This window comes from Penaeus japonicus, unplaced genomic scaffold (genome assembly GCF_977035675.1).
Source record: "Penaeus japonicus unplaced genomic scaffold, GWHDUDI00000001_assembly GWHDUDI00000005, whole genome shotgun sequence".
Lineage (NCBI taxonomy): Eukaryota > Metazoa > Arthropoda > Malacostraca > Decapoda > Penaeidae > Penaeus > Penaeus japonicus.
In genome coordinates, this window is record NW_028234407.1 from 16,582,718 (window position 1) to 16,602,857 (window position 20,140).

The 20,140-nt window shown below is 37.4% G+C and overlaps 1 protein-coding gene across 1 annotated transcript in view; it reads left to right on the plus strand.

Moving 5' to 3' along the window:
* Positions 1-250: 250 nt before the first annotated feature.
* LOC122252762 (uncharacterized) overlaps positions 251-20,140 on the plus strand; it is a 55,069-nt gene continuing 35,179 nt past the window's right edge. Inside the window, exons 1-4 of the mRNA XM_086536662.1 lie at positions 251-318; positions 540-7,087; positions 9,419-9,585; positions 10,591-20,140. The exon at positions 10,591-20,140 is cut by the window's right edge and continues 1,553 nt beyond it. Coding sequence (XP_086392788.1) covers positions 251-318; positions 540-7,087; positions 9,419-9,585; positions 10,591-20,140 — 16,333 coding nt within the window. The remainder of the gene's footprint in view (positions 319-539; positions 7,088-9,418; positions 9,586-10,590) is intronic.

Consider the following 20,140-nt stretch of genomic DNA (forward strand, 5'->3'; position numbering starts at 1 on the left):
ACAGTCACAACTGAAACTCCAGTTGAGGAAGTTGATACTGTCACAACTGAAACTTCAGTTGAGGAAGTTGATGGTGTCATGACTGAAGCTATAGTTGAGGAAGTTGATACAGTCACAACTGAAACTCCAGTTGAGGAAGTTGATACTGTCACAACTGAAACTCCAGTTGAGGAAGTTGATACAGTCACATCTGAAGCTTCAGTTGAGGAAGTTGATACAGTCACAACTGAAACTCTAGTTGAGATAGTTGATGCAGTCACATCTGAAGCTTCAGTTACGGAAGTTGATACAGTCACAACTGAAACTCCATTTAAGAAAGTTGATACAGTCACAACTGAAGCTGCAGTTGAGGAAGTTGATACAATCACAACTGAAGCTGCAGTTGAAGTTGATACAGTTACAACTGAAATTCCAGTTGAGAAAGTTGATACAGTCACAACTGAAACTTCAGTTGAGGAAGTTGATACAGTCACAACTGAAAATCCAGTTGAGGAAGTTGATACAGTCACAACTGAGACTCCAGTTGAGGATGTTGATAGTATCATAACTGAAACTATAGTTGAGGAAATTGATACAGTCACAACTGAAACTCTAGTTGAGGAAATTGATACAGTCACAACTGAAACTCTAGTTGAGGAAATTGATAGTGTTGTAACTGAAGTTATAGTTGAGGAAATTGATACAGTCACAACTGAAGCTATAGCTGAGGAAATTGATACAGTCACAACTGAAACTCTAGTTGAGGAAATTGATAGTGTTGTAACTGAAGTTATAGTTGAGGAAATTGATACAGTCACAACTGAAACTCTAGTTGAGGAAATTGATAGTGTTGTAACTGAAGTTATAGTTGAGGAAATTGATACAGTCACAACTGAAGCTATAGCTGAGGAAATTGATACAGTCACAACTGAAACTCTAGTTGAGGAAATTGATAGTGTTGTAACTGAAGTTATAGTTGAGGAAATTGATACAGTCACAACTGAAACTATAGTTGAGGAAATTGATACAGTCACAACTGAAACTCTAGTTGAGGAAATTGATAGTGTCATAAGTGAAGTTATAGTTGAGGAAATTGATACAGTCACAACTGAAGCTATAGCTGAGGAAGTTGATGCAGTCACATCTGAAGCTTTAGTTGAGGAAGTTGATACAGTCACAACTGAAACTCCAGTTGAGGAAGTTGTTAGTGTCATAACTGAAGCTATAGTTGAAGGAGTTGATGCAGTCACATCTGAAGCTTCAGTTGAGGAAGTTGATAGTGTCACAACTGAAGCTGTAGTTAAGGAAGTAAATACTGTCACAACTGAAGCTGCAATTGAGGATATTGATACAGTCACAACTGAAGCTTCAGTTGAGGAAGATGGTGTCATAACTGAAGCTATAATTGAGGAAATTGATACAGTCACAACTGAAACTCCAGTTGAGGAAATTGATACAGTTACAACTGAAACTCCAGTTGAGGAAGTTGATACAATCACAACTGAAGCTGCAATTGATACTGTCACAACTGAAACTGCAGTTGAGGAATTTGATACTGTCACAACTAGAGCTGCAGTTAAGGAAGTTGATACTGTCACAACCGAAACTACAGTTGAAGAAGTTGAAGTTTCAATTGCAGAAGTTGAAACTGTTTCAACAGAAGCTGCAGCTGAGGTATTTGATACTGTCCCATCTAAAGCTGCAGTTAAGATACTTTATACTGTCACAACTGAAACAGTTGAAGTTGAAGCTGCTTTTGATGAAGTTGATAATGTTACAACTGAAGCTGTAAGTGTGGAAGTTGATACAGTCACAAGTGATGCTGCAGTTGAAGTTGATATTGTTACAACTAAATCTTTATTTGAGGAAGTTGATACAGTCACATCTGAAGCTTTAGTTGAGGAATTTGTTACAATCACAACTGAAGCTGCAGTTGAGGAAGTTGATATAGTCACAACTGAAGCTGCAATTGAGGAAGTTGATACAGTCACAGCTGAAGCAGCAGTTGAGCCATTTAATGCTATCACAACTGAAGCTTTAGTTATGGAAGATGATACTGTCCCATCTGAAATTGGAAGAGAAGTTAATACTATCCAAACTGAAGTTGTAGTTGAGAATGTTGATACTGTCACAACTGAAGGTGCATTTGGGATTGTTGATACTGTCACAACTGAAATTGTACTAGAAGTTCATACTGTCACAACTGAAGCTACAGTTGAGGAAGTTGATACTTTCACAACTGAAGCTGTAGTTGAAGAAGCGGTCACAACTGAAGGTACTGTTAAGGAAACTGATACTGTCACAACCGAAATTGTATTAGAAGTTGATACTGTCACAACTAAAATTGCATCAGAAGCCGATACTGTCGCAATTGAAGCTGATACAGTTGAGGAAGTTGATACTGTCACAACTGAAATTGTATCAGAAGCTGATACTGTTGCAGTTGAAGTAGATACAGTCACAACTGAAGCTGCAATGGAAGTTGATACTGTTACAACTGAAGCTGCAGTGGTAGTTGATACTGTTACAACTGAAGCTGCAGTGGGAGGTGATACTTTCACAATTGAACCTGTAGTTAAGACATTTGATACTCTCACAACTGAAGAAGCAGTTAAGGAAGTTGATACTAAAACTGAAACTTTAGTGGATATAGTTGATGCTGTCACATTTGAAACTGCAATTGAAGAATTTGATACTGTTACAACTGAAGCTGCAGTTAAGGAATATGATATCATAAATGAAGCTGGAGTTGAGGAATTTGATGCTTTCATAAATGAAACTGCAGTTGAGGTTGACACTATTACAGTTGAAGATGCAGTTGAGGTTGATAATGTCAAAATTGATGTTGCAGTTGAGGTTGATACTATCATAACTGGAGCTCCATTTGAGGTTTGTACTATCACATCTGAAACTGCAGTTGAGGTTGATACTGTCACAACTGAAGGTGCAATTAATGAAGCTGATACTACCATAACTGAAGCTGCAGTTGAGGAATTTGATGCTGTCACAACTGAAGCTGCAGTTGAGGTTGATACTATCACAACTGAAGCTGCAGTTGAGGAAGCTGATGCTGTCACAATTGGAGCTCCATTTAAGGAAGTAGATATTTCATTAGATAATGTCATAAGTGAAGTTGCAGTTGAGGAAGCTGATGCTGTCACAATTGGAGCTCCATTTAAGGAAGTAGATATTTCATTAGATAATGTCATAAGTGAAGTTGCAGTTGGGGAAGCTGATACTGTCACCATTGAAGCTGCATTTGAGGAAGCTGATGCTGTCACAATTGAAGCTCCAATTAAGGAAGTTGATGCTAGCACAACTCAAACTTCTGTTGGGGATATTGATACTGTCACAACTGGAGCTGAGGTTGAAGTTGATACTGTCACAACTGAAGCTACAGTTGAGGGAGTTTATACCATCACAACTGAAGCAACAGTTGTGGAAGTTGATACAGTCACAATTGAAGATACAGTTAAGGTAGTTGACACTCTCACAACTAAAGCAACAGTTGAGGAAGTTGGTACTGTCACATCTGTATCTTCAGACATTGAAGTTGATATTACCACAACTGAAATTGCATTAGTTGTTGGTACTGTCACAATTGAAGGTGTAGTTGAGGAAGCTGATGCTGTCACAACTGAAGCTCCAGTTAGCAAAGTTGATACTGAGACAACTGAAGCTGTTATTGAGGTAGTTAATTTCACAAATGAAGCAGAGGTTGAAGGTCATACTGTCACAACTGAAGCTGCAGTTGAGGTAGCTCATACTGTTGCAACTGAAGCTGCAGTTCAGGTAGTTCATACTGTCACAACAAAAGCTTTGGTGGAGGTAGTTGATGCTGACACAACTGAAGCTGTAATTGAGAGGGTTGCATCAGAGGAAATTGATAGTGTCACGACTGAAGCTACAGTTGTGGAATTTGATATTGTCACAACTGAAGCTGCAATTGAGGAAGTTGATTATGTCATAGATGAAGCAGCAATTGATAGGGTTGATGGTGCATCAGAGGAACTTGATAATGTTATAACTGATGCTATAGTTGATAATGTTAATAGTGTCAGAACTGAAGTTGCAATTGAGAAGGTTTATGCTGCATCAGTGGAGTTTAGTGCTGTCACAAGTGATGCTGCCATTGAGGAAGTTGATAATTTCACAGCTGAAGCAGCAATTGAAAAAGTTCAAGCTGCGTCAGAGGAAACTGATACTGTCACAACTGGATCTACAGTTGAGGAAGTTGATGCTATCACAACTGAAGTTTCAGTTGAAGGTGATAGTGTCACAACCATGGCTATAGTTGATACTGTCACAGTTGAGGAAGTTGTTACACTTACAATTGAAGCTGCATTGCAGGAAGGTAATTGTGTCACAACTGAAGCTACAGTTAAAGTTGATCCCGTCAAAATTGAAGATGCATTCAAGGAGGTTGATACTGTCACAACTGAAGCTGCAGTGGAAGTGCATACTTTTTCAACTGAAGTTGCAGCTGTGGAAGTTGATACTGTCATAACTGAACCTTCAATTGAGGTAGTTACTGTTGCAACTGAAATTGTAGTTGAAGAAATTACTGTCACAACTGTAGTTGCTGTTGAGGAAGTTCACACTGTTACAACTGATCCTTCAGTTGAGCTAGTTAATACTGCCACAACTGAAGCAACAATCAAGAAAATTGATACTCTCACAACTGAAACTACAGTTCAGGAAGTTGATTGGGTCACAACTGAAGCTACAGTTGAAGTTGATACTGTTACAACTGAAGCTGCAATTGAGAAAGTTGATACAGTCACAACTGAAGCTGCAGTTGAAATTGATGGCACAACTATAAATGGATTTGGAGTCTATCTTGTCACAACTGAAGTTGATACTTTCTCAACTGAAGCTGCAATTGTGGAAGTTGATACTGTCATAACTGAAGCTTCAATTGAGGTAGTTACTGTTACAACAGAAGCTGCAATTGAGAGGATTGATGCTGCTTTAGAGGAAGTTGATACTGTCACAACTGAAGCTACAATTAAAGGTGATAGTGTGACAACCAAGGTTGTAGTTGATTCTGATACAACTGGAGCAATTGAGGTAGTTGATAGTGTCCAAACTGAAGCTGCAGTTGAGGAAGGTGATAGTGCCACAACCGAAGCTGCAGTTGAGGAAGTTGATACAGTCACAACTGAAGCTGTAGTGGAAGTTGATGCTGTCACAACTGAAGATTCAATTGAGGTCGATGATATTGTTACATCTGAAGCTGGAGCTGAAGATGATGTATCAGTGGAAGTTGGTACTGTCACAGCTGAAGCTGCTATTGAAGTTGATAGTGTCACAACTGAAACTGCAGTTGAAGAAGTTGATTGTGTCATAACTGAAGCTGCAGATGATGAAGTTAATTCTGTCACACCTGAAGATTCAGTTGAAGTTGATACAGTCACAACTGAAGCTGCAGTTGAGGAAGTTAATATTGTCACAAGTGAAGCTGCAGTGGTAGTTCATGCTGCCATAACTGAATTTGTAATCAAGAGGGTTGATGCTGCAGTCAAAGAAGTTGATACAGTGATAACTGAAGCTACAGTTGAGGAAGTTGACATAATCATGATTGAAGCTGAAGATGTAGCTCATAATGTTACAACTAGGGCTGTAGTTAAAGTTGATACCGACACAACTGTAACTGGAATTGAGAGGGTTGATGCTGCATTAGAGGTTGATACTGTCACAACTAAAGCTGCAGGGGAAGTTACTACTGTCATAACTGAAGCTGCAGTTGAGGAAGTTGATGCTGTCAAAACTGAAGCTGCAGTTGAAGTTGATAGTGTAGCAGTTGAAGCTACAGTTGAGAAAGTAGATACTGTCACAACTGATGTTGAAGTTGAAGTTGATACTATCACAACTGTAATTGTATCTCAGAAACTTGATCTTGCCTCAACTGAAGCTGCAGTTGAGGAAGTTGCTAGTGAAACTAGGATTGAAGTTGATACTGTCAAAACTGAAGCTGTCAAAACTGAAGCTGCAGTTAGGAAAGTTGGTAGTGTACCAGTTGAAGCTGCAGCTGGAATGGTTGATACTGTCACAACTGAAGCTGCAGTTGAGGAATCTGTTACTGTCACGACTGAAGTTGCACTTGAGGAAGTTGATTCTGTCAAAACTGAAGCTGCAGTGGAAATAGTTGATACTGTCACATCTAAAGATTCAATTGAGGAAGTTCATACTGTCACAAATGAAGCTGCAGTGGAGGTAGCTGATACTGTCAAACCTGAAGATGCAAGTGCGGTAGTTGATACTGTCACAACTGAAGATTTAATTGAAGTTGATACTGTCATAATTGTTGCTGCAGTGGAGGAAGCTGATACTGTCAAGCCTGAAGATGCAGGTGCGGTAGTTGATAGTGTCACAACTGAAGATTTAATTGAGGAAGTTGATACTGTCATAAGTGTTGCTGCAGTGGAGGTAGCTGATACTGTCACAACTGAAGCTATGGTTAGGGTTGTTGATACGGTCACAACTGTAGCTGCAATTGAGGAAGTTGATACTGTTACAACAAAAGCTGCAGTTGAGGAATTTGATACACTCACATATGAAGCTGCAGTTGAGGAAGGTAATACTGTCATAATTGTAAATACAGTTGTAGGTGGTACTGTCACACCTGTAACTGAAATTGAGAGGGTTGATGCTGCATCAGCGGAAGTTACTGCTGTCAAAACTGAAGCTAGAGTTGAGGTAGTTGATACTGATACAACTGAAGCTGCAATTGAGGAAGTTGATACTATTACAACTGAAGCAGTGGTTGAGGAGGTTGATACTGTCACAACTGAATCTGTAGTAGTAGTTGATTCTGTCACATCTGAAGTTGCAGTTGAGGAAGTTGATACTATCACAATTGAAGCTGTAGTTGAGGAATTTGATACACTCACAAATGAAGCTGTAGTTGAGGAATTTGATACACTCACAAATGAAGCTGCAGTTGAGGAAGTTGATACTGTCACAACTGAAGCTGCCATTGAGGAAGTTGATACTGTCACAACTGAAGCTGCCATTGAGGAAGTTGATGCTGTCACAACTAAAGCTGCCATTGAGGAAGTTGATCCTTTCACAACTGAAGCAGTTGTGGTAGTTGATACTATCACAAGTGAAGCTGCAGTTTCAATTGATACTATCACAACTGAAGCTGCAGTTGATGAAGTTGATACTATCACAACTGAAGCTGCAGTTGATGAAATTGATACTATCACAACTGAAACTGCAGTTGATGAAGTTGATACTATCACAACTGAAGCTGTAGTTGATGAAGTTGATACTATCACAACTGAAGCTGTAGTTGATGAAGTTGATACTATCACAACTGAAGCTACAGTTGATGAAGTTGATACTATCACAACTGAAACTGCAGTTGATGAAGATACTATCACAACTGAAGCTGCAGTTGATGAAGTTGATACTATCACAACTGAAGCTGCAGTTGATGAAGTTGATACTATCATAACTGAAGCTGCAGTTGATGAAGTTGATACTATCACAACTGAAGCTGCAGTTGATGAAATTGATACTATCACAACTGAAGCTGCAGTTGATGAAATTGATACTATCACAACTGAAGCTGCAGTTGATGAAGTTGATACTATCATAACTGAAGCTGCAGTTGATGAAGTTGATACTATCACAACTGAAGCTGCAGTTGATGAAGTTGATACTATCACAACTGAAGCTGCAGTTGATGAAGTTGATACTATCACAACTGAAGCTGCAGTTGATGAAGTTGATACTATCACAACTGAAGCTGCAGTTGATGAAGTTGATACTATCACAACTGAAGCTGCAGTTGATGAAGTTGATACTATCACAACTGAAGCTGCAGTTGATGAAATTGATACTATCACAACTGAAGCTGCAGTTGATGAAGTTGATACTATCATAACTGAAGCTGCAGTTGATGAAGATACTATCACAACTGAAGCTGCAGTTGATGAAGATACTATCACAACTGAAGCTGCAGTTGATGAAGTTGATACTATCACAACTGAAGCTGCAGTTGATGAAATTGATACTATCACAACTGAAGCTGCAGTTGATGAAGTTGATACTATCACAACTGAAGCTGTAGTTGATGAAGTTGATACTATCACAACTGAAGCTGCAGTTGATGAAGTTGATACTATCATAACTGAAGCTGTAGTTGATGAAGTTGATACTATCACAACTGAAGCTGCAGTTGATGAAATTGATACTATCACAACTGAAGCTGCAGTTGATGAAGTTGATACTATCACAACTGAAGCTGCAGTTGATGAAATTGATACTATCACAACTGAAGCTGCAGTTGATGAAGTTGATACTATCACAACTGAAGCTGTAGTTGATGAAGTTGATACTATCACAACTGAAGCTGCAGTTGATGAAGTTGATACTATCACAACTGAAGCTGCAGTTGATGAAGTTGATACTATCACAACTGAAGCTGCAGTTGATGAAGTTGATACTATCATAACTGAAGCTGCAGTTGATGAAATTGATACTATCACAACTGAAGCTTCAGTTGATGAAGTTGATACTATCACAACTGAAGCTGTAGTTGATGAAGTTTATACTATCACAACTGAAGCTGCAGTTGATGAAGTTGATACTATCATAACTGAAACTTCAGTTGATGAAGTTGATAATATCACAACTGAAGCTTCAGTTGATGAAGTTGATACTATCATAACTGAAGCTGTAGTTGATGAAGTTGATACTATCACAACTGAAGCTGCAGTTGATGAAGTTGATACTATCACAACTGAAGCTGCAGTTGATGAAATTGATACTATCACAACTGAAGCTGCAGTTGATGAAGTTGATACTATCATAACTGAAGCTGCAGTTGATGAAGTTGATACTATCACAACTGAAGCTGTAGTTGATGAAGTTGATACTATCACAACTGAAGCTGCAGTTGATGAAGTTGATACTATCACAACTGAAGCTGCAGTTGATGAAGTTGATACTATCACAACTGAAGCTGCAGTTGATGAAGTTGATACTATCACAACTGAAGCTTCAGTTGATGAAGTTGATACTATCACAACTGAAGCTGCAGTTGATGAAGTTGATACTATCATAACTGAAGCTTCAGTTGATGAAGTTGATACTATCACAACTGAAGCTGCAGTTGATGAAGTTGATACTATCACAACTGAAGCTGCAGTTGATGAAGTTGATACTATCACAACTGAAGCTGCAGTTGATGAAGTTGATACTATCACAACTGAAGCTGTAGTTGATGAAGTTGATACTATCACAACTGAAGCTGTAGTTGATGAAGTTGATACTATCACAACTGAAGCTGCAGTTGATGAAATTGATACTATCACAACTGAACCTGTAGTTGATGAAGTTGATACTATCACAACTGAAGCTGAAGTTGATATTATCACAACTGAAGCTTCAGTTGATGAAGTTGATACTATCATAACTGAAACTTCAGTTGATGAAATTGATACTATCACAACTGAAGCTGCAGTTGATGAAGTTGATACTATCATAACTGGAGCTGTAGTTGATGCTATCACAACTGAAGCTGCAGTTGATGAAGTTGATACTATCATAACTGAAGCTATAGTTGATGAAATTGATACTATCACAACTGAAGCTGTAGTTGATGAAGTTGATACTATCACAACTGAAGCTGCAGTTGATGAAGTTGATACTATCACAACTGAAGCTGTAGTTGATGAAGTTGATACTATCACAACTGAAGCTGCAGTTGATGAAGTTGATAGTATCATAACTGAAGCTGTAGTTGATGAAGTTGATACTATCACAACTGAAGCTGCAGTTGATGAAATTGATACTATCACAACTGAACCTGTAGTTGATGAAGTTGATACTATCACAACTGAAGCTGAAGTTGATATTATCACAACTGAAGCTTCAGTTGATGAAGTTGATACTATCACAACTGAAGCTTCAGCTGATGAAGTTGATACTATCACAACTGAAGCTGTAGTTGATGAAGTTTATACTATCACAACTGAAGCTGCAGTTGATGGTGATACTATCATAACTGAAGCTTCAGTTGATGAAGTTGATACTATCACAACTGAAGCTTCAGTTGATGAAGTTGATACTATCACAACTGAAGCTTCAGTTGATGAAGTTGATACTATCACAACTGAAGCTTCAGTTGATGAAGTTGATACTATCACAACTGAAGCTGCAGTTGATGAAGTTGATACTATCACAACTGAAGCTGCAGTTGATGAAGTTGATACTATCATAACTGAAGCTGTAGTTGATGAAGTTGATACTATCACAACTGAAGCTGCAGTTGATGAAATTGATACTATCACAACTGAAGCTGTAGTTGATGAAGTTGATATCATCATAACTGAAGCTTCAGTTGATGAAGTTGATACTTTCACAACTGAAGCTGTAGTTGATGAAATTGATACTATCACAACTAAAGCTTCAGTTGATGAAGTTGATACTATCACAACTGAAGCTGCAGTTGATGAAATTGATACTATCACAACTGAACCTGTAGTTGATGAAGTTGATACTATCACAACTGAATATGCAGTTGGTAAAGTTGATACTGTTACAACTGATGATCCAATTGAGATTATTGATACAGTCACAACTGAAGTTGCATTTAAGGAAGTTAATACAGTCACAACTGAAGGTACAGTTGAGGAAGTTGATACTGCCACAACTAAAACTGCAGTTGAGGAAGTTGATGATATCACAACTGATACTGCCTCAGCTGAAATTGCATTTGATGAAAATGATACCATCACAACTGAAGCTGTACTAGAGGATATTGGTACTATTACATATGTAAAGGAAGTTGAGTCTGTCTCAGAAGAAGCCTCTGTTAAGGATATTGCTGTCACAGCTGCAGTTACAGTTGAAGAAGTTGGATCCATTACAACTAAAGCTGCTGGTCAAGTAGATAGTGCCACATGTGAAGTTACACTCATGGATGTTGATACTATCATAGCTAAAGATGAAGATATTGGTCCTGTCTTCACTCATGCAGTGGTTGACAAAGTATATATAGCCAAAAGTGAAGCTGTCCTTGATAGCATTACAACTAAAGTTGTTCTTAGCTCAGTTGAAACTACTGTAAAGGAAGTTGGCTCATCTGATGTAGTAGCTAAGGAAGTTGATGTTGTCACAAGCAAATATGTAATTGAGGAATTTGATACAGGCTTAGGTGAGACAACTGTTATAGGAGTTGATGTTGTCACAATTGAAGCTACAGATAAGGAAGATGATAGTGTCACTGCTGAAGTTGCTGTTGACAAGGTAGATACTGCCTCAAGTGAATCTTTGAATGATATTGATACTGTGCTAACTGAAGCTATGCTTGAGACTGATACTACCTCAATTGAAGCTGTGTTTGAGGAATTAGATACTAATATAGATGAAGCTGTGATTGAGGAAATTGAAGCTGCCCTAGGAAAAGTAATTAAAATAGATACTGACACAGGTGTAATGGAAGATATTGATGCTATGCTGACTGAGGCTACATTTAAGGATGTTGATACTGTCACAACTGAAGCTGTGCTTAAGGAGGTTGACACTGTTGTAATTGAAACAGTGATTGAAGAGGGAGATGCTGCCTTAAAGGAGGCAGCATTCAGGGAAGATGTTAGTGTCACATTTGAATCTGTAATAGAAAATGTTCATGGTGTCTCAACTGAAACTGCATTTGAAGATTTGTTCAAGGAATCTTATATTGGTACAACTGAAACAGTCTTTGACAAAATAGAAAACACACTGGAAGCTGTGACTGGAAGAGGTACTTTCTCAAATGTGATGAAGGAGGTTGATAATGTCAAAAGGAGGGAAGTTGATATTGCAAATAAAGTTGTGGTTGAAGGAAATTCCATTTCTAATGAAATTGTTATAGAACCAGCTAATGTCATTGATGAAGAATTTGTAAATGACCTATTTGAGAATGAGAAAACTGAGCCTAGGGAAGTTGATTCTGAGGATAAGGATATTGAGACTAATGCTGTAGTTATAGAAGTTGATGCTCTCTTATCAGAGAAAGAAACACTATTCGAAATTCCATCTATTCCAGCTGAATCTGTTTTGGCTGAGGATATTGGCACTGTCATAGGAATGGGTGATATCACAATTGACATCAATGAATCATCAGTTGCAGAACATCAAGGCATGAAGGATGTGTTAAAGGATGTAGTTGAAACTACATATTGGCCAGGTACTTTTCATGATCCAACCAATTCAAATACTGAAAGTAATGTGATTAGGAGAAATAGATTAAGAAGGAGCACAGAAAATGAAGAAATGGTCCCAGAAGTATTATTGGAGGAACCAGACTCAGAGGATGAATATTCATGCACTTTCAGATTGTTCACTCAGGATACAAAATACAGATATTTTGCTTTTGAAGTTGATGAAAACAATACCAGACATTTCAAGGAGTTTTCTGAAGTGTTGGATTATCTAGATGATGAGATTGGATCACAAGGGGAATGTAAAGAAGTGCATATTATAAGAGGTGCTGGAATGGGGGAGTCCAGTTATCATGTTGCAATTAGCAAGTCTTCTGCAGCACTTTATGACTGTAAAGTGGTTGATATGAAGAAAGTTGTTTTAAAGGGGACACAGGCAAGTACTTCTCTTTTGAAGCAGAACTTTGATGAGATGCACTTAAAGAGAGGTAATATGCCTAGAAGTGTCAGTAAAATGGAAGATGTATCTTATTCATCTCAAGGAAAGCAAGAAGCAAGTGAGTTTCAGAAATTAAGTTTGCAGGATGATATTGGCTTAGGGAAACATGCAGAAGGCCTTGTAAAAGCAGCAGCTGTAGGACTTGATATTAACTCACAGGATCAGCTTGTAATAAAGAAAGAAACTGAGGCAGATACTGAAGTTGGAATATTGACCACAGTATATGATGAAGTTGATAAACCCAGACCAGCTTATGATAAGAAATTTGGTAGTATATCCCAGTCATCAGATACAACTAGTACAGGAGATTTGGATATATCAGTAGCCAGATGGTCTTTAGAAGCAAAGCAGGAAATCGATTTAATCAACCCATCTGGTTCACATGTTCAAGAGGAGATAGGTTTGGATGAAGTTAATGTTGATATTCCTGATGTGATACCTTTCAAGCTTTTGGTTGGCCATGAAAAAAGGGTTATAGATGAACCAGTTGATATTAGTACCACTGAATTTTTGGAAACTGATGTAGTTAATCCTAGTGAAACTGATGATGTAAAATTTAGAGCTGATGTTGAGAGTTTTGAGCTGGATGAAACAATTGGTAAATCTGAGGCAAAGTTTGAGAGTGATCCAGATTTAGTAAAAGAAAAATATATGGAATTAAACCCCAGTCTCTCAGTTAAAACAGAGTCTTCGGGTAGTTATGAAACAGGAATAAAAGATGTACAAGTGGAAAGTAATGATTCTTTTGAAAACATTGGTTCAACTAATGTAGACATAAATGGTTTTGATAAACTTGTTTCTTCAGAAGAGAAACTTGTTGACATTTTTAATCAAATTGATACTGAATCCTATGATTTTGAGAGCCTTGGAGATGTTGAGACTCCACTAAAAGAGGTTATTGATATTTCCAAAGATTTTGATAGTTTAGAAACAGCTATTGATAATAGATTTGATCTTGAAATTCATGACATTTCTGATGCTAAAATAATGAACAGTTTGGCTGCTCAGGATTCTCTTAGTTTTCTGAGAGATGAAGGTATTGCTGAAAGTACTGAATTGGAAATTGCCACCACATTTGAAGACAGAATACCAAAAACATATGCTACTGATGGAGATGTTGCTAGAAGTGATTATGACATTGATAAGGACTTCCTAGGTAGTTTACCCACAGATAAGATAGACACCCCTGTAGTAACAAAAGAATTACTCTCTGTAGGTCATGATCTGTATTCGAAAAATGTTGATAACGAAATATACCCTATTATAGGAGATCTTGGAATCACCAATGAAGCAACTTCTGAAATTCAAGGCATTTCTGAGATTAGTGAAGATTTGTCAGATTTTGTGAAACTAGTGGAACATGAAAAAGGTGAAAGCTTCATTGGCACTGCACTTCAAGAAGAACCTTTAAAAATGTCCCATGGAGAAGAAGCTTTTGAAAATATGGTTAATAAGGATATTATAAAAGATGCAGGTGACATCAGAGTTGGGAGCCTAGAAAGTATTGTTTGTGGTTATGAAGTAAATGAGGGAATTGATAGTGAAGTATCTGAGAGTGTGAAGAAAGCAACTGTTAACCAAAGTACATACAAGGAGCAAGAGAGATTGCAACATGTTATATCAAGTACTTACCAGGAATATTACCCACTCAAAGATAAAGAAGAAGAACTAAGTATTGAGGGAATGCAATCTCGTTTGAGGGAGTTAGATTATTATACAAATTTGAATGAGGATAAAGTACTTTCCTCAGATATTATGATTAAAGTTGCATCAAAACCTACATATTTTTCTGCTGAAGAAGTAGAAATTACCTCTAGGGGAACTATACTGGAGGACAGAAATACAGAAAAGGTTTTAGATCAAATGAAAAAAGATTTGAAAATGAAATTATCTTCTGAAATTCTGGGAAATGGAGGTGAAACATTGGCTGTTATAGATGATGATATTTCATTTAGTGATGTTTTTATTGCAGAAGACAGAGATGAAGATATTGATAATGTTTGTCAAAGAACAGGGAATGAATTCAATGATCCATGTGTAGTCCCTGTAGAAGATCAGAAGTATTTGGAATATCTGTCACAGTCAGAAAGTAAAGTAAAAAACGATAACATTTATGAACCATTAAGCACAGAAGAAGAAAGACCTAAAACTTTGGTTGAAGATGTTACAGTAGTTGCAACAGAAATGGAAGATGCTGAAGCAACAGAATTTTTGCAAGGATCTGTAGTGGCTATTGCTGAAGAAGAGAGAGATTTTCTTTCTTACAGAAAACTTAATCTAGAAAATGAGGTTCCAGCAGTAGAAATTCCAATTGTAGGACCTGAAACTACATTTGAAGCAGGTATGAGTGTGAATTTAGATAAAAGAGTAAGTAGCGTTGAAGTAGAGTTTAATCAAGAAGTTATGAATACTCATTTGGATAAAACATACATTACATCAAGAGAAATTTTGTTTGAAGTTGAACCAGATCTATATGAAAATGAACATAAAAGAACAGCTCTGGAAGATTATGATTTCCAGACAAATGAAGTACCCAGCAATGAAAAGGTTACTCAAATAGAAACATTTGAGTTTGACCCAGGAAGGCAGTGGTTGGAGAATGCAGAATTTAGAATTCAGAATGAGGATTTAGATGGGTTAGCAGTTACACCAGAAGAACATGGAAAATCTAATGCAGTGGCTATGAAATTGAAAGAAGGAGAGGAAATAGTTGCTATGTCTGAAATGAAAGGAACAGAAAAGGGAATGGTCATTTTGGGATCAACTGAAATATTTGTTTCTGAACCAGAAGTAAAGGCAGTAATGACTTCAGAGGTGTCTGAAGAAGAATTAGTTGCTCCAATATTAGTTAGAGAAGAAATATATCTTGAACAAACTGGTGAAAACATAGACCTTCCTGATAAAGATGTAGTTATCTTCAAATCAGAAGTAGAGCAAATGGTATCACAAGTCAAAGACAGAGATATTTTTTCTTCTGAACTAATGGTGGAGAAAAAATCAGTCACTCCTGAAGTACCAATAGAAAAAATGCTCATTCATGAGTTAGTAGAGCAAATAAGTGTTTTTGAACCAGAGGAAGAAATCCCAAACGATGTTAAGCCAGTGGAAGAGGTTGCAGCTCCTGAATTAGTGAGAGAAGAATTAGATGCCTTTGTCATTTCTAAAGTGGATGAAGCTAGAGAAGAAATGATTATACCAGATGCAGCTCCAGATGAATTAGTCTCGGTTGAATCAGAAAAAAAGGAAGTATTCACCTCTGAGCCAGTTGAAGTATTAATTTCATTTGATTCAGCTAAGGAAATTGTCATGTTTGGAACATCTAATACAGTAGAATTCATGGCTCCTGAATCAAATGATGAAGAAAAAGATCAAACTGGGAAAGAAATGTTTATTTCAGAACAAGTAGAAGTAATACCTCCTCTTGAGCTTTCAAGGGAAAATAAAGCATTTGAAGCTGAAGCTACTGGTATAATTGGAGAGGAAGTAGTCTCTTCTAAACCATATGAAGGAACAAGCATTCTTGATACATTAGAAGAGGAAATAGCTCTTGCTCATGAGCCACTTGAAACTCTGATGACTACTGAAATATCGGAAATAGTTACTCCTGAAGAGAATATAATTTTTTCAGAAGGAGCAGAAGAAATGCTAAATCTAGATTCTACAAAAGAAGAATTAGAAATTCTTAATTCTACTAAAAAAGAAATTGTTATTCCTGAATCATTTGTAGAAGAAGCAATTGCTCTTGTACCATCTATAGACCAAACTATTCTTACTGAGCCAATTGTAGAAATATTTACTTCTGAAATGGCTGAAGAGGAAGTAAACAATGAAGTAACTGTGGTAGACATAGCAAGTCTTGGAATACCAGAAAAAGAAAAAGAACCAACAGAAGATGAAACAATTCCTATGCTTGCTGAAGTGGAAACTGGCATTTCTCGACTAAACAACGAGGAAACAATCATGTCTGAATTAGCAAATGAAATAATTACTTCTGAATTACTAGAACAAATAGTCATTCCACAATTAGCTGAAGAAGAATTAGCAACTGAGGAACTAGTTAAGGCAAAAATAATTATTCCTGACCTAATAGAAGAAGTATCAATATCTAAAGCAGAAGAAACAGTCATCCCTTATCAAGCAGAGGAAGGAATGTATACTTCAGATAAGGTAACTTTCAGTGATGAAATCAAGATGGCAGAAGAAATAGAGATTCACTTTGAGAGTCCAGTGACTGTACCAAACACCATGGTTGAAGAAGTCATTACAGTCCTGCAAGAAGCTTGGATGACATTTGAGGGCTTTGTGGAAGATATAACATCCCTGCAAGAAAATTTGAAAGAAAATGTGGAACTGACAGAAATCAAGAAAGAAGAAAAGATATCACTAGAGAGTGGGCTAAAAGAAATTGACATTGAAGATTATGTGTCATCAGATGAGCCCATAGAAACCAAAATGTCACTACCTGTATCTGATTGGAATGATGCATTGGTATATGAACATGTGGAAGAAGTTTTAACACCTGAAACTGACTACATACAGGTTTTATCATTACCTAAACTTGTAGATGTTGTACAGGAGATGGAAGAAGTATCAGCTCTTGAACCTGAAGAAATGACTATTCCTGAAACTGCATTGGAAGATAGGGTTTCAGTTACTGACTCATTAGATGTGGTAGTACCGCAAGCTGAAGAGGAAGAAATATTGGAATCTGAATCTGTAGAAAAAATTGTAACACCAAAAGTTGAGGCTGAGGAGGAAATATCAATGCTTCAACCTATAGAAAAAGTAGTAGTAAAATATGAAACAGAGATGGAAGAGGTATCAGTGCTTAAACCTGAAAAAGTAGTAGTACTTGAGAATGGGACAGAAGATAAGGTGTCAGTATCTGAATCTGTAGAAGCGAAAATGACTGGAGTAGAAGAGGTATCGACAAATGAATCAACAGTTTTATTGACTTCTAAACCCATAGAAGAAGCTATTGTAGTGTCTGAGATTGAGATAGAAGAAATTTCAGTGTTAGAACTTGAAACCAGTTTGAAAGGGAAGGTATCAGTTTCTGAATCTTTAACTGAAGTGAAAGAGGTATCAGCAGAATTTGTAGAAAAAGTTTCAACATCTGATTCTGAGTTTGAGGAGATTTCATTAACATCTGGGCCCATAGAAAAAATAGTAGTAATATCTGATACTGAGGTGGGAGGAGTATCAATAATTGAACATGGTGAAGTAGCAACACCTGAGACTTGGATGAAAGATGTAGTATCTGAAGTTGGAGAAGGAGTAATAATTGAAGCTGAAATGAAAGAGATATCAGAATTGTTCAAAGAAGTGATAATACCAGAAGGTGAGATTGAAGAATTATCAAGACCAAAATCTAAGATAGAAGAGGTTTTAACAACATTGGAAACTGTGATACAAGAGGTTGTGTCAACACCTGGATCTGTGCTGGAAGAGGTTATGGCATTAGCTGAAGCTGGAGTAGAAGAGGTTATTTTAACACTTAAAACTGTGGTGGAAGATGTAATAACTACACCTGGATCTGTAACAGAAAAAAATAAACTGACACCTGCAATGGCAGTAGAAGTTTTATCAGAATCTAAAGGTGCAGTTGAAGAAGTTGATGGAACACATGAGGCTGTGGTGAAAGAAATATTTGCACAATCTGAAACGAAGGAAGAAGAGGTGTTAGGAACAAGAACCAAGTTGGAAGTTGTTACTTCAGTTCCTGAATCCATGATGGATGAGAAAGGGTCAATGATACTACTGGAGGATGCAGTAAAAGAAATAACATCTATATCTGATGTGGAAGAGATGGAATTATCTGAGAATGTAGAAATATTTGGATTACTAGAAACTAAAGTAGAAGGAATATTGCCACCTGAAACAGGTATGATAGAACATGTAATACCTAAAGATATTGTCAAAGAGCATGTGATATCACTTGAAAGTGATGGAGAGGTTTCATCAGTTGTGGTGGACCGTATAGAAATACCTGATTTTGTGGAATCTTTACCCACATCAGAAAATGAGATGAATCAGAAATCCATGCTGGAGGAGCTTAACAATTTCACACCAGAAGTCCTTTTACAAAATAACATTGTGGCTCCCCCTGATGACCTGATAATCAGTCACATTATATCTGAAGAATTGCACATTAGTGAGACAGTATCTATTTTGGATGAGTTGACCTCAATAAGCCATAGAAATGAACTGATTGACGAAGAGCTGGTAGAATCAGAACTGAGACACAAAGATGTGGCTGCACAACTGGAAATGACACAGGTTAAACCTATTATGGTAAAACCAGAACAAGTTGGAGAAGAATCTGGGACTGAACAACTGGTTGAACCAGAACAGGCAAAAAGTAATTCTGTAAATGTTGAATCTGAAACTGTGCAGGTTGAATCTGTTACAGTAGAGTCAGAACCGGTGGTAGATGAATCTATGGATATGCAACCAGAACTTGTACAGGAAACATCTTTTGTGGATGAACTAGAACTAATACATATTGAATTTGATCAAAAACCAGAAATGATTCTTGTCAAACCTGTTACTGTTGAAACTGACATTTTGCAGGTTGAACCTGTTATGGCAGAATCAGAATTGATTGAAGTTGATTCTGGTATTGTCGACTCACTATTAGTGTCAGAATCAGTAATGGCTGAGCCTGTTAGTCTAGAATCAGATATTGTCCTTGAAGAGCCTCTAGTGTTAGGGTCAGATGTAATACATGTAGAACCAGTTGTAGTAGAAACAGATATAGTCCAGGTCAAACCTGTTGTGGTAGAACTGGATGTGATGCAGGTTGAACCTGTTATGGCTGAACCAGCCCTGTTGATAATTGAGTCTGTTGAAGAAACAGAACCAGAACTACTGCAGGATGAACCTGTTATGGTAGAACCAAAACTGTGGGGTGTTGAGTCTATTATTGAAGAACCAGAACCAGAAATAGTACTTGAAGTACACACAGAACCAGAATCAATGCAAGTTGAACCTGTATTGGTAGAACCAGAGCTGTTGGGTGCTGAGTCTGTTGCTGAAGAAACCAAACCAAAAATTGCACCTGAAGTACATACAGAACCAGAACCAATTCAGGTTGAACCCCTTATGGAAGAACTAGATTTGTTTGGTGTTGAGTCTGTTATTGAAGAAGCAGAAACAGAATTAGGACCTGAAGTATATACAGCACCAGAACCAATTCAGGTTGAAACTGTTATGGTGGAACCAGCCATATTGGGGGTTGAGTCTGTTGCTGAAGAAACCGAACCAAAAATTGCACCTGAAGTACATACAGAACCAGAACCAAGTCAGGTTGAACCTCTTATGGCAGAACTAGATTTGTTTGGTGTTGAGTCTGTTATTGAAGAAGCAGAAACAGAATTAGGACCTGAAGTATATACAGCACCAGAACCAATTCAGGTTGAAACTGTTATGGTGGAACCAGCCATATTGGGGGTTGAGTCTGTTGCTGAAGAAACCGAACCAAAAATTGCACCTGAAGTACATA